General features: G+C 37.1%; 2 protein-coding genes across 2 annotated transcripts; one reads left to right on the top strand and one right to left on the bottom strand.

Annotated features, from left to right (window-relative positions):
• On the bottom strand, positions 1-2,096 carry LOC147286149 (uncharacterized). The gene is made up of 4 exons (XM_086240683.1): positions 1,985-2,096; positions 1,696-1,911; positions 1,493-1,591; positions 1-96 (listed from the first exon to the last, which is right to left on the bottom strand). Exons 1-4 carry the CDS (start codon positions 2,048-2,050, stop codon positions 1-3), a joined length of 477 nt encoding a protein of 158 aa, XP_086096809.1. The 5' UTR covers positions 2,051-2,096.
• Positions 2,097-10,630: 8,534 nt separating this feature from the next.
• On the top strand, positions 10,631-12,679 carry LOC147286148 (Adenine nucleotide alpha hydrolases-like superfamily protein). Its single transcript, XM_086240676.1, has 4 exons — positions 10,631-10,855; positions 11,010-11,116; positions 11,707-11,825; positions 12,336-12,679. Exons 1-4 carry the CDS (start codon positions 10,675-10,677, stop codon positions 12,427-12,429), a joined length of 501 nt encoding a protein of 166 aa, XP_086096802.1. The 5' UTR covers positions 10,631-10,674; the 3' UTR covers positions 12,430-12,679.
• The last annotated feature ends 2,623 nt before the right edge of the window (positions 12,680-15,302 follow it).

The following is a 15,302-nucleotide window of genomic DNA, read 5'->3' as shown; positions in this document are numbered from 1 at the left end:
CTAATAAAAAGCTTCAAGGTTGCCTTTGAAGAGTTGGAGTAGACTCTTCATGCACATTGGGGTCGCATCAACTTTGTCCCTCATTCTTAAGCTAATCTACAACAACAAAGATCAAAGAAACTTCTCAATGGAACTGCGGAATTTCATAATAACTAACAAGAAAGGACCAGGTTCATAGACAGTGCTACACTACAAGAAAAAAGGGTTTGGGAGAGGAACGGAATTCGTCGCCCAAAGTAGAGTTTCGTCGCCCAAACGTTTGGGCGACGAAATTGGTTCGTCGAGCAATGCTTCGCCCAAGAGTTTGGGCGACGAATCCATAAATTTCGTCGCCCAAAGACACCTGGGGCGACGAAATTTTTTTGTCTCCCAACACATAAAATTCGTCGCCCAAAGAATGTTTAGGCGACGGACAAATTTCGTCGCCCAAAGATGGTTTGGGCGACGAACACCCTTATTCGTCGCCCAAAGCATGTTTGGGCGACGAAATTATCCGTCGCCTAAACAAGATTTGGGAGAGGAATAACTAATTTCCTCGCTGGAACGTTTTTTGGGCGACGGAATTTTTCGTCGCCCAAAACATGTTTAGGCGACGAAAAATTCCGTCGCCCAAACATTCTTTGGGCGAGGAATAGATTTATTCGTCGCCCAAACACCCTTTGGGCGACGAAAAATTTCGTCGCCCAAACATGTTTTTTTTAAAAAAAAATTATTTTTTTTATTTAAATTTAATATTTAAAAAAAAATTCTTTATTCAAAAACTATATAAAACAAAATTCATAAATTTATATATCAAAATATCCATTCAAAGTAGTAATTAACCCTAATATATATAGTCAATCTATTCTAAACTAGTAGCATCATCATCATTCATATCTGACGGAGGTTGATGAGAAGATGGTGGCGGGACAAACCCAGGTATCGCCTTGGTCAATGCAGCATACAACGCCTCCTTCTCCGCTCTCTCAGCTCGTAAGTCCTCCTGCAACTTCTTCACTTGAGCGGACAACCCTGCGACGACTGCAGATGGCTGAGACGAAGATGAAGACGAAGACGAGGATCGAACATCACGAATCCGCCCATATCCCATGCCGCGTATTTCCTTACCGGGTCTAACACCCAGTGAGTCTATCATAATACGAAGTCCGACATCGGGATCGGGTACTGGAATCGACTCCAACGGAGTACCCGGAGGGTGCTGCTCGGCCAAGCTCTCCAAATATATTCTCGAGTTGGCCACCATCTCATCCTTCAAAATGTTATATATACAAGTAACCAATTAGAAAAATAAATATAAAAAATTGTGAAAAAAATTAAAATATAAAAAACTAACATGTTTTGCCTTGGCCGCATCACAACCGGGATGAACATAGATATCTCCGAAAGTATCTATCTCCGGGAATTGTGACCCACGCTGAAAAAGAAAATAATTTTGTCAAAGACCCAACCAATATTAAAGAATATATATGTATTAAATTAAATAATGACGTACCTGACGTCGCGACTCCACTCGATATGAGATGGGCGTCGGACCACTATGATGGTTAAACGGCTTCCCTTTCCGGTTTCTGGCGTTGGCGACCGACTTCTTCTGTTAAATATTAAGCAAATTATAAATATGTTAGTGTATGTATACAATAATAGAATAACAAAACAATAATCGATTTTTTAAAGTCTTAAGATGATAAAACGTACCAAAAACGACGGACTCATGAAATGATCGCACAAAAAACGCCACTGGTCAGACCGCTCTACCAACTCCATAGGGGGGTTCGCCAATGCCTCAACTGCCGACGAAAATCCCTTGAAATGCACGTGTAGTTCGTGCTTCCACTGCCTGTAGGACTTGATGAGTAAATCTGTCATGTACGTGACAGTGAGGGGATCATCCATCTGAATGTCAAAGTTAACCTGAAAAAAATATTAGATTGTTATGAATGATCAAATTTATCATTTTGAATTAATTATTGAGCTATATACTCACTGAGATGGAGCGGATCACTTTGTGTTGAATCTCTGCCGGCAATTTTTTCCAAGTGGTTGCAACCATGGCGCACTCGGCACGAATAATAGCCCCCACATCATGCGAGAACAAACTGTCAACGTTAGGATCTAACGGTCGTCGGCCGTTTTGCACACACATGACTGGAATCCGCGCCCCAGTACTGCGCACAATCCGAGAGGACTTCAACCCACTACATGGTCCCCTCGTCGCAGTGGATGACGTGGCAGTAGATGAAGCGGAAGCGGAAGCGGTGACCTGACTAGAGCGGTGAGATCGACGGGCCCTCCGTGGCATAGAGGGGCTCCCAGTACTCGAGGATGGCTGAACTACATCATTGGGAGCTGACTCCATCGCCTTTCACCTTATAACTAAATTATATATATTTCTCAAACTAATTAATCTACATTTTGTAATTAAACTAAATTTTATATTTAAAAACTAACAAACTAACTAATCCACATCACATGAACCGCTAACCACAACACATAATTGTGCACTCCCAAACTGTCCATGGGTAATTTGGACAATTCAAGAATCATATTGGAGCGCAGTCACGCCCAGCGCCCATGCGCGCGTCCAATAGACTCTCGAACGGGTCTAAGGTGAATTTAAATTTAGTGTACAAAGTTATCCACTGATAACTTCGCACGACTAGTTAAATGTACAAAGTTATCGATTGATAACTTCGCACAAGCGCTTCGTGCCACATGACCTCACCCAGTACTCAAGGAGTGCTGGACTACGTCATCGGAAATTTTGCAATTACAACTAAACTAAATGTAACATACAAACTAAATTATAATTAATCTAACAATATACATATAAACATACAAACAAACTATTAAATTTTAGCATATAAAAACATACAAATTAATTAATCAATTTTATAATTAATTTTAACATACAAACTAATTCACTCAAAAATTTAATACAATTATATATGAAACATTAAATACTAAATCATACAAAAACTTAACTAAAAGATAGATTAAACACATACATCACTAAAAATGCAATTATCCTTCACAACAAATGCAATACTATCCTTCCTTCACCAAAAAAATAAATCATTGTCAAATATGAGCCCAACATCAATCTAAATTCAGATTTCACAACCAAACCACTAAATTAAAAAAACCCACAACATTAACTAATTACCACTAAAATCAGAAATTTCACAATCAATTTATGCAAAATCCACAACAAGTACAAAATCCACAATATTATAAAACATAAAAAACAGAAAATACCATAAAAACAGAAAATACCATAAAAAACAGAAAATACCATAAAAAAAACAGAAAATACCATAAAAAACAGAAAATACCAAAAAAAAAACATAAAATACCAAAAAAAACAGAAAATACCAAAAAAAAAACATAAAATACCATAAATTCAAAAAAAAAAAAAACAAATACCTTGAGCTGGTTTCGGCTTCGAGGGGGGGGTGTTTTGGGTGAGTGGTTTCGGCTGGGGGGGGGGGATGGGTTTCGGTGGGGGTGGGTTATCGGGGGAGGGTGAGTTTCGGGTGGGGGGTGGGTTTCGGCGGGGGTGGGTATTCGGGTGGGGGGTGGGTTTCGGCGGGGGTGGGTATTCGGGTGGGGGGTGGGTTTCGGCGGGGGTGGGTATTCGGGGGGGTGGGTTTCGGCGGGGGTGGGTATTTTCGGGGGTGGGTGGGTTGCCGAAAGGGAGGGGGGTTTTGGGTTACGGGGAAGGAGGGAGGAGGAGGGAGTGAGAGCTGAGGGAAGGAGGAGGGTGCGGCGCTGCGAGGGTGATCAGGTGAGTGAGTGAGCTGATCGACTGAAGTGAACCCAGAAATGGGTATAAATTTAAAGACTTTGGGCGACGAACATGAATTCGTCGCCCAAGTATATTAAAGCGACGAACATAAATTCGTCGCCCAAAGTTGTTGACTTTAGGGCTCCGTTTTATCCCGCCATAATTTCAGACTTTGGGCGACGCACTGTTCGTCGCTTAAAGCTACATTTCGTCGCCCAAAGTTGAATTTTTTTATGAACCATGATCGTTCATACATTCGAGCTCCAATACCAAACTTCTAGATCTTCAATTGACCTAATATTTTAGAGGAATGATCTTTGAGTGACAAATTAATAAATGAACGGTTCAGATCGTTAAAAACACAATCGACATATAAGGTTCTACATATAAATCAGTGGTTTTTGCATTTGAAGAATAAAATTATATCAACTCTTTCGTTAAAACCTTGTAGCTTCAATAATTGTGAAGACCACAACGTGATTATCACAATCAGAGCCATTCTTCATATATGTTCATACTCAAAGATCAACCCTGGAAAAAATCGGCTCAATCGGAGTTCATCTACCCGTTCGATTATTATTATAAGAATCAAGATCGTTCATACATCCTAAATGCTAAACCTAACTTCTACATCTCCAATTGAGTTAATTTTTTGCATAGATGATCTTTGAGTGAGGCACTAAGGAATGATCGGTTCGGATCGTTAAAAACACAATACAAAAGTGATCTTCTACATACAAATACACTTGAAGAGTATAATTATATTAACTTTTGGGTAGAAATTTTGGTGATTCAACAATTTGTGAAGACTACAATATGATTTCAACGATCGGAACCGTTCATTCTATTCATTTATACTGGAAGATCATCTCTGCAAAAAATTGGCTAAATCGGAATTCATCTCATACTTCGATTCGTATTACAAAATTTACAATCGTTCATAAGTTCAACCACCGTTACCTAACTTCTACATCTCCAATTGAGCTAATTTTTTGCATGGATGATCCTTAAGTGAGGCACTAAGGAATGATCGGTTCGGATCGTTAAAAACACAATACAAAAGTGATCTTCTACATACAAATACACTTGAAGAGTATAATTATATTAACTTTTGGGTAGAAATTTTGGTTATTCAACAATTTGTGAAGACTACAATGTGATTTCAACGATCGGAACCGTTCATTCTATTCGTTTATACTGGAAGATCATCCCTGCAAAAAATCGGCTAAATCGGAATTCATCTCATACTTCGATTCGTATTACAAAATTTACAATCGTTCATAAGTTCAACCACCGTTACCTAACTTCTACATCTCCGATTGAGCTAATTTTTTGCATGGATGATCCTTAAGTGAGGCACTAAGGAATGATCGGTTCGGATCGTTAAAAACACAATACAAAAGTGATCTTCTACATACAAATACACTTGAAGAGTATAATTATATTAACTTTTGGGTATAAATTTTGGTTATTCAACAATTTGTGAAGACTACAATGTGATTTCAACGATCGGAACCGTTCATTCTATTCGTTTATACTGGAAGATCATCCCTGCAAAAAATCGGCTAAATCGGAATTCATTTCATACTTCGATTCGTATTACAAAATTTACAATCGTTCATAAGTTCAACCACCGTTACCTAACTTCTACATCTCCGATTGAGCTAATTTTTTGCATGGATGATCCTTAAGTGGGGAATTAAAAAATGAATGGTTATGATCTTTGGAAATACAATCGTATAGTATGTTATTACATATATAAAATTGTAAACAAAAAAGTATTCTTACTTTGGGCGAGGAACTACAAATTTCGTCGCCCAAAGTTATCTTAGGCGAGGAACCTCACAATTCGTCGCCCAAACCATTATTACAAAACAGGATGACCCTTTGGGCGACGAACCTATTCGTCGCCCAAACTTACTTTGGGCGACGAACATAATTTCGTCACCCAAAGTGTCTTTGGGCGAGGAATATGTATATTCCTCGCCCAAAATGAGTTTGGGCGACGAAATATTTTGTCACCCAAAGTAAGTTTGGGCGACAAATTTTCGTTTTCCTCGCCCAAAGGCACTTTGGGCGACGAACATGTATATTCCTCGCCCAATGTATTTCTCAATTAATTATTTGTTGTTAATGTTTAGGCGACGAACATATTTCGTCGCCCAAAGTAACTTTGGGCGAGGAATGTGTAATTCGTCGCCCAAACCTCCTTTGTTCGTCGCCCAAAACTTTATGACATTGAGCGACAAATTTTCTTGTTCGTCGCCCTAAATTGCTTTGGGCGACGAATATATGTTCGTCGCCCAAAGTTTGGTCGCCCAAATATGTTTTTCTTGTAGTGCTAGTGACTTATGATGTCTAATGGTTTCAAAGCAAAAAGTAATGCTTTCAATTTTTTCAGTAACCATGCTACAATGCCATGTACAAAGAAAATTTGCAATAAACGAGAACATAACAGATGAAGGACAGCGTGATTCAAAAGGAACAACAGAATTTCATGTTTGTGGTCAGACACTGATAAAAGGGTGAAACGCAGCATAGATATATTAGAAAATTAGAAATGAATATAACCTGTTCGGATTTAACTTCTTTCTCGCCAACAACTAAAATATAGTTGTATTGTGCTAGTTGAGCATCCTGAACCTGAAATGACAAGAACAATCAGTAAACAAACAACAATCTAAGGGACAGAAGGCTGGGCTGAACGATAAAAATTACTCGAGATTATGTCTCGGTTCATCAAACAAATTGACAACGGTGAAGCAATATTCATAAAGAATTAATTGGGGTGCCCTCACTATATTCATGCTTGAGAGACTGAATCTCTAAAACTCATCAGTATGGTGCACACTAAATATTACTACATAGAATTGAACTATAATGAAACTAGCCAACACAGGCTTCTATCAACAAATTATTAAAAACTACACGGTATCAAAACATTGATATTAGAAGTACTTTTCATCAACTGTTTATCTTTGCGTTCCAAAATTGCAAATTATGCCGCATATGCAAGTTTACTTATAAGAATTGCATTACATCTTAATTACATATCTGAAATTTTCCATCCCAGGCATAACCATTAATGTATTGATTTTCCGATCGACGATTGCTTCGTGTCTACGAACTCGTGGACTCGAGACCTAACCAACGTACCCAAAGTCAAAGACGAAAGTCCACTAATTTTAAAAGTCAACTTATTGGTCAAGCCCAATTTAAAAACAAAACTTAAAAATTAAATTAAAACCCTTTTTATTTCTAAATAAATTCTCAAAATCCTTAAAATAAAATCTCAAAATATTTAAAATAAATCTTTGAAAAATACCGGGTCTCACATATCAGCTAATTGATATAAATCACGGAAATGGATTCCATCCAAATGCTTCATGTATTCGAACGCAAGACCGGCCTGAGCGAGTTTTGCAAATTCCTTCTTTGCCAAATGAACCCTGCAGTTCATCCTTGCTCGTCGGGACTTGGCAATGTGCGCCGAGACTGATTCATTCTCCTTTTGGTAAAGTCTCGCCAAGTCCACAACTGACACCTCATCTTCGTAATGGTAAAACTACTTATGAAAAACGTCTTCAATCTCCCTCCAAGTGCCTATAGTATGGGGCCATAGAGTCATGAATCATTTGAACGCGGCACATGTGAGCGAAGAGACAAAGATCCTCATCTTCAAAGCCTCATCTCTGGCGTGCTCACCACACTGGGCCGTGAACTTGGCAATGTGTTCGACAGACGAGACCATGTCTTCCTCGCAGGAGAACATGGTGAAATCTGGCTGCCTTAAGTTTCTTGGAAGTTCATGATCCAACACTGCTGCCGTGAACGACAAAGTGTATACAAGCCTTGGCCTTCTGCCATTATTTCCTATATGCTCTTGAAGTAGGTCTTCCATGGCAGCCAAGGTCATTGGCTAGCCGTAACAAGCACAATCAACAACAAGCTCGTTGTCTCTAGGTCTTTATTGTTTGTTTATTTTCCTTGTTCCTTTATTACTTTCCCTTAGGAATTTCGAGGAAGAAATTATTTTTAAGAGGGGTAGATTGTGAGACCCTGTATTTTTCAAAATCTTTATCTGAAATTTTATTTCAAGATTTTGGAAATTTATTTGAGAAATAAATTGATTTGGGTTAATTTTTAAATTTTGTTTTTAAATTCTTTTGGCCCAAAGGTTTACTTTTGATTTAATGGGCTTTTGATATCGAGTTTGGGCTTGTTGGAAAGGTCTCGAGTCCACAAATTCGTAGACGTGAAACGTACGTCCATCAGAGTTACGGTTTGAGAGATATGAGTGTTTGACCTTCTATGTTTATTTCCTTCCTTCTCTCTATTGCCTCTCTCATTTTCAATCTCTCTCTAGCTCTCTCGTTTGACCCTCTATGTCCAGCGTGATTACCGGCGATCACAACGGTAGAAGGAATGATGTCTTCTCCTCTCTCTCTCTCTCGGCGTCCTTTTCTTACCCAGATTCCAGCCCAAGACCCGAACCCAGTTCAACACTGATCTGGCCTCCGGCGACGACTCATCTCTTCCGGCGGAGTTGCAGCGTCACACCACCCCAGAAAGTTTTCTATCACTCATGAACACGACGGTGTGCTCCGATTGAACCGGCGAAGCCACAAAAGCTACCGCTTCTCTGGCCAGTTTTCCGGCAATTCCAGCAGTGTTTTATATCGACTCAGGTATCAAAACTCACCCTTTCACTCTACTCTTGCTTGTCATTTGGTTGGATTGCTCAAAATTTTACAGGAATTGAAAAGCCCAGTTGAAGCTCAATGCCACCGCGGCTCTGCTGTGCGTGTTGGCTGGATTGAACTTCCTTCACCCATTTTCTAACCCCTTTCAATTTCTTTAGTGCTTGTGAATTGTTAGACTGAATTTAGGCTTGTTTTGGATTGGAATTTCTCTGTCCAAGTACTCTGTCGCCGTTGCCACCACGAGCTCCACCACTTGCAGCGGCGATTTCTAGGTGGTTTTCCCTCTGCTTGGTCTGTTGAACTCCCAAGAGTTGTTTTCGAGGTCGATGGGTGAATTGTTGTGAAATCTATAATCGGGCAATCACTTTGCATGGCGATTGACTCTTTTCCGGCCATTTATTTTTTTGGGAAACTTGAAATTTATTGTGTTGGTTTACTAGTCTTAACATGTTTCGTTGGCTCGGGAATCCTAACCCGTTGTCATTTTGGTTGGCGGATTAGGAATCTGAACAAAGGCTATGAAAGGCAAATATGTCTTTTCACAAAGTTGCACTGTGAGTGAAATTTATTTGGTTAGACTGTTTAGCACAATGAGTGAAATTTGTCTGTTGTTTACCTTGTTTGTATGCTCGTATGCTAGAATTGGGTAATTCTAGGATTGAATTAGGAGAATGGTATTGATGATGATTTTGTTATTAAGTACATAATTGGATTATTGTGGATTACCACTAGGTTGCTAATTGTGATGCATATGATTTGAATGATTTTGATTATGGTAATTTGGTTTGGAGATATTGAAAGGATTATCATAATTACTGTTGGAATATGATGGAAATGAGGAATATTGGTATTATTGATGTTTATGGTGGAAATTGAGAATTAATATTGTTATGTCTGGTTCATTGAGAATTGAGGTGGTGTCATTTCACTCATACGAGCTTCATAGCTTTCCGGGTTTTTATGTAATTATAACCTGATGCATCATTCCACGGTGCAGCGGTTGGTTTTGCAAATTAAGCAAGCTGAGAAGTCAGTGGGGAGAAGACGAGACAGTGAGACCAGTTGATTTTGTTAATTGTTTTTGATACAATGGTTTTATATACATAAATATTTTGTCAGTTAGGCTCACACTCTGATTTATTAAATGTATTTTATTTATTATATTAAGTATATGGCTCATTGTTTGAAAAAGGGTTTAAAGGCAAGGTTTTAGTGTTTTTCACGGGCCTGGAAAGTGGGGCGTGACATGGAAATATGTCCTAAAACCAATGATAATTGGTTAACCAAAGATGTTTGGTTGAAGCGACTCGATCAAGAGATATTTCGATTCATGTGAATTTCACATTAATTAGGGTATAACGTACCATTATTCACTACACTTAAACTCTAGGATCATCGTGTAAGTGAATGAATATGTCCAAGGATATCTAAGGGAAGAAACATGATGAGCTTGGATCTGAGACCCCGTAAATTTCTCAAATTTTATTTGAGAATTTATTTGAGAAGTTTTGGGATAATTTTTAAATTATTGTTGTTTATTTTAAACATTTTCCGAGAATTCAACATAATTATTTATTTTACAAATAATTGTTTTATTTTAAAGTTTGACCAAATTGAAATATTTGAATTTTGGCACTGATTTTGGCATGGTTGCATAGTGTTCAGCTCTTTGAGAGCGTACACGCGAACCTTTTTATATTATGCATGTTATCTGATGTTAGCAACCATATAAAACAGTGTATAACGTACAAAATCTGGAAATTGGGTATTGGGTATAGTATTTTTGCATAAGTAAAAGATTCAAAGTTGTAAAAAGAAGAAATAAAAAAAGTAAAAGATTCAAAGTTAAAAGGGTAGAGATGAGTGGGAGCATATATATATACTGGGTAATGATATTGTAAGATCGATCAAGTTGGCACCGGGAATTTATTCGAAATTCCTGTCTATAGCTAGTAATTATTGTGATTTCAAGTAATTAACAATTAAAGCTATATGGTAGCCGCTCCTACAAGTCTTGTCCATATAATGTATTTGTAAGACAGACGCCAACCCAACCCACCACCCAGTAGTGCCTTCAAGAACCTTCTCCTTCTTGTTCTTTAGAATCCATATATATAGTCATCACACTTACTGCACGTATTAATATTTCTGGAGAGAGAGAATAGAGATCGAGAGAGAGAGAGAGAGATGATGAGGAAGGCACGTACGGTAGGCATAGGCATGGATTATTCTGAAAGTAGCAAATCAGCGCTACGATGGGCTGTTGATAATCTGATAGAAGAAGCAGATCACTTGATATTGATCCATGTTGAGCCCCCAAACCCCAAAGCTTCCACCAGAAAGCAGCTCTTCGAGGACACTGGATCACGTATGTATCTCCTATCTCTCTCTCTACCTACCTAATCACTTATCATCATATATATGTATTACGTGATCAATCTACATCTATTTATTAATATATGTTCTTTTTTGTTCTTTTTTTCTTTTGGTTTTAGTTAATTTTGTGTGTTAATTCGCTGCAGCTTTGATTCCTCTTGAAGAATTTGTGGAGATAAATATCTCAAAGCAGTATGGACTTACTACTGATCCAGAGGTTCTTCAAATTCTTAATACAGTGGCAACTAAAGGGGTATTCATCTTCCTCATATTATCAATATTAACAGTGATTGAGTTTCGTATAATTTTATATACCCAAATCATATACACAACTGAGTATAGAACAGAATCGGTACGGCCACATATAGATTGCCGACTAATATTCAACAATTATATATTTGACCCTGGCCAATAGAAAATTTTATATTTAACATGTTATTTTGTCATATTGTAATTAGAGAATTATAGGTGTACAATAAGATAGGATGGGCCCGGCTCGTTTAAAGTCGGCCCCGCCTGGCCCGTTAATAAATTTAGATTAGACATCACAAGATCATTTTGGCATATTTAACATGCAAAAAGAAAATTTCTCCAGGTACAAAATTCTTTTATGCAAAAGGAGGCATATATATTAGTTTTGTGTATAGAAGTTGTGCATGAAACATAATTCTATCGTGTGTTCTAGTGTTTGTTTATATATATATATATATATATATATATATTAGGGCGGATCCGTGACACCTAATTAAACCCTAAACCCATATATATATAAATTAAAGTTTTTATATTCTAAATAAGGGCTTTTTTGTTTTTTTGTTTTTTGAATTAAATTAATGTGAATAGGCTAAGGTTATGGCCAAGGTTTACTGGGGGGACCCAAGGGAGAAGTTGTGTGATGCAGTGCAAGATCTCAAGCTCGATTCGCTTATTGTTGGAAGCAGGGGCTTAGGCCTTATTAAAAGGTAGACTACTCGATCTCTTCCTCCCACTAAATTCATCAGACCCTTTTAATAAGCATAATTTCTACTTTTATTACAGACTATATACACCCTTAATTGGTTCATCTAGATACTAATTAAGCTAAGCCCAATCACTTTGACAGTTAAGTGTACCATTCGTTCTTAGCTAGTTTGATATATATATATATATATATATATATATATATATATAAATATTGAACTATTTTATAAATTTTTAAGTTTTTGGGGTTTAGAGTTTTTCTAATTAAATGGTATTATGAAAGTTCTAAACCTCCAATAGAGTTTTTCTATCACTTATTATTTATCACCTCGACAAATAGAGTTGAACTGTTCTTATATGTTGTCTACACTTGTTTGTTTCTTGCGCGTGAGGTGTTAGCTATCTTGACATGAATTGTTGATTTGCTATTAATAACTTAAACTTTTGGGGTATAATAGTTTTCTCATTTAGACGCTATTTAATTAACTAAGCAATTAAATGTGAATTTGCAGGGTGTTGCTTGGCAGTGTTAGCAACTACGTGGTGACTAATGCTTCATGCCCAGTTACAGTAGTCAAGGGAACAACACCATCATCCAAACCATAAATCCAGTGACTAATAGACTTATTTTTTTGTAGTGTTCTTACAATACTCACACGTTTGTTCCCATACCAAGCGTGTTAAACTACTAAGTTTGCCGAATGGTTTTTTGTCTTCAAAAGTTTGTGTTTAATTCATATTCAACTTCTCTGTGTATTATTGGCCACAAAAAAAAACTTCTCTATGTATTGAAGATATGTTGTTTATTAATGTATGGTGGATTGTGGAACTTATAATCTATACATTCGCTTCCAGATGAGGCCTGTTGGTGTCAATATTTTCTCTAAGAAAATGCCAATTGTCGATGCCAACCCTTTTCTCTATCACTTAGTTTGACTCCACTGCACTAGTAGTGTTGGGTTAGTGTTAAATTCTTATTGTTAGTCATAACACACTATATATACTCTTATGTTAAATATAAGAATTGGACCCATAAAAAATTGCATTACTTTCTCCCTCTCTTTGCCATCGGCATGGGCCTTCATGGCACTGCATGTACAAGTAGGCTGATCCATCATTAGCATCCTGCAAAGACGTTCGATGCTCAAAAATTCTCAAAGCATTTCTTTGAGAGTATATATATTATGTGCAAATAATTTAAAATCTCAAATAGCTAGTTAATTTAGGAGGGTAAATTTGTGTGAAAATCCACTAAAATTTAGGGTCTTGAGGTGATTAACTAAAACTTAAAAAAAATATATATAAAAAAAATAAAAATAAAAAGATAAGGTCACATGGGAGAATACTTCATGTAGTTAGGAAATTAAGAAGATGATGAACAAAACCCTGCAAAACTTGTTCCACATGTGGTCGTTCGAAACCCAAACATCCACGACCTTCCTCTGCCGATTATGGGCAGCATTAATAACTATTCCAACATCAGTATTGAGCAACCTCTATTCAGGTTTTTATTTCAAGTTAGGCTGATCATTTTTTTTTTTTCCATTTTTCAAATCAAAACACTAATTTCTCTTACCCATTTTGTATTTGTTAATTTGTTTGCAGAGGAAGATGCCAAGAACTCACCCTTTGTTCAAAGGCACAAAAGGAATATGAAGTATCAGATTTTGCTATGCCTCCTAAATTCTTAGTTGTTTATTGTTTTTGTCTAATTTTATCTTATAGCTTATATGTATATATTTTGAGGCGAGATGGTTGATGTCAACACGTATAGTTTTGTCTAATTTTATTTATTAGGTAAGCTAATATCTTTTCTATCTATTTTAACTGTCCAAGAGTAGTAAGAACAATTGTTAATTCTCATGTTTCTAAAAGGGCCGAGGAAGAAAGATTGTTGGTATTTTCTACATCCACACTACTTCTGTCCAAGTAATTTGGATGTTGTATATGGCATAGAGTGCAAACTACGGATTATATAGGTTTCTCACTTACATTGTGTATATTGGGATTTAATTTCTTAGTCTTCTTTAGCTATGTGTGATCAATTATTTTAACATGATGGTTTGAATAAATCATTTTCATGATCTGAATTCATTAGGTAACAATAAACTGTAGTACTTGAGTTGGAAAGCATGTGAGGAGGAGTGCTTGAAGAACTGCTCTTGCTCTGCATATGCCAAAGCAGATGTGGTGAGGGGGTGGTGCATGACATCGTATGGAGATTTAGTAGATAAAAATGACTTTTGCTAAGGGAGGCCAAGATTTATACATTGTGTATATTGCTCATTAATTTATACATATGTGTTGATGCACTTTAGTTTGGTATTCTCTTTTCAAATCTAATTTTTCTAAATACTACAAGAATATCTAATATTATTTTAATAATAGTTAGTAGGTTTATTCTTTCTTCTGTAGCCTAATGCTCATGATCATGGTCCAAAAACTGTTGCAGAACACATGCTTACTTGCTGCATCAAAGGATCACCTTTAGGTTTATCATCTTTGTATGTTTAGTGTTTTCTTTTTGTCTATACATACTTAGTGTTGGAAAAAAAAAAATTGTAGTATGATGTTGGAATCCTGTTATTTTCTTAGTCCATTGTACAAATCAATCATATAAATATCTAGATACAAATAAAAATTAATTTGAAATTTCTCTTCTATTGATGAAATATGCAGACAAACATGATATGGTTTTTCCTTGGCTGCACTAGGGGCTAAGAATTTTAAGTCAGAAATGAAGTTCTCTGTGCACTTTGAAGTTTCTTCTTTGCTGGTAGTCTAGTACTGGACACTCTCAAAAAGTAGACAAGTTAAGGCTAGTTTATGGGGGAGGAATAGAAAAATGAAAGCATGGGGGTTGTGGGAATTGGTTAAGAAATGCAGGTGGGGGAGTTGTTGGGGAAAAGAATGATGGGAGATGACTAAAGAAGTGGGAAAGTGATTATAAAAAAGGAAAGAGGAAGATATTAAAGAAATGTGGAAGACGCATCAGCAAGGAGAATACGTGGGTTGATTAAAGAAAGAGGGAAAATATAGGAATAAGATGAAACCGGGGGAGGGGGTGGGGTGTTGGCTCTAGAGGTCCGGACCTCATGGGAGAGGTCTGGTCTTCATGGTAATGCTGGGAGCTGCTGGAGGTTCTGGAGGTCCGGACCTCAAGAAGGAGGTCTGGTCCTCAGCTTCATGGCTTCAATGGTGAGTTTTTGAAGGTCCGATCCTCTAAGGACAGGTCCGGTCCTCAAGCTTCGAATCCACTTCTTGTCCTACATCAATATGGAACATTCAACATTGCATGGTTTATATATTGGTGTATATATTTGTGTAGATTTTAGATGATGCACAATGGCTAAGTATTGTTATTGGTTAATTCTATATAAGTACAATAAAAAAGTTTGTTTATCAATAAATTTAACATATATGCGCTCTATGACTTGTAAATGGTGTTCTTGAAGCTGAGGGAGTTACTACTGAAGCAC

This window comes from Dryas octopetala, chromosome 4 (assembly GCF_963921425.1).
Source record: "Dryas octopetala chromosome 4, drDryOcto1.1, whole genome shotgun sequence".
NCBI lineage: Eukaryota > Viridiplantae > Streptophyta > Magnoliopsida > Rosales > Rosaceae > Dryas > Dryas octopetala.
The sequence above is the reverse complement of the archived record's forward strand: the minus strand, read 5'-3'. Positions and strand labels throughout refer to the sequence as shown.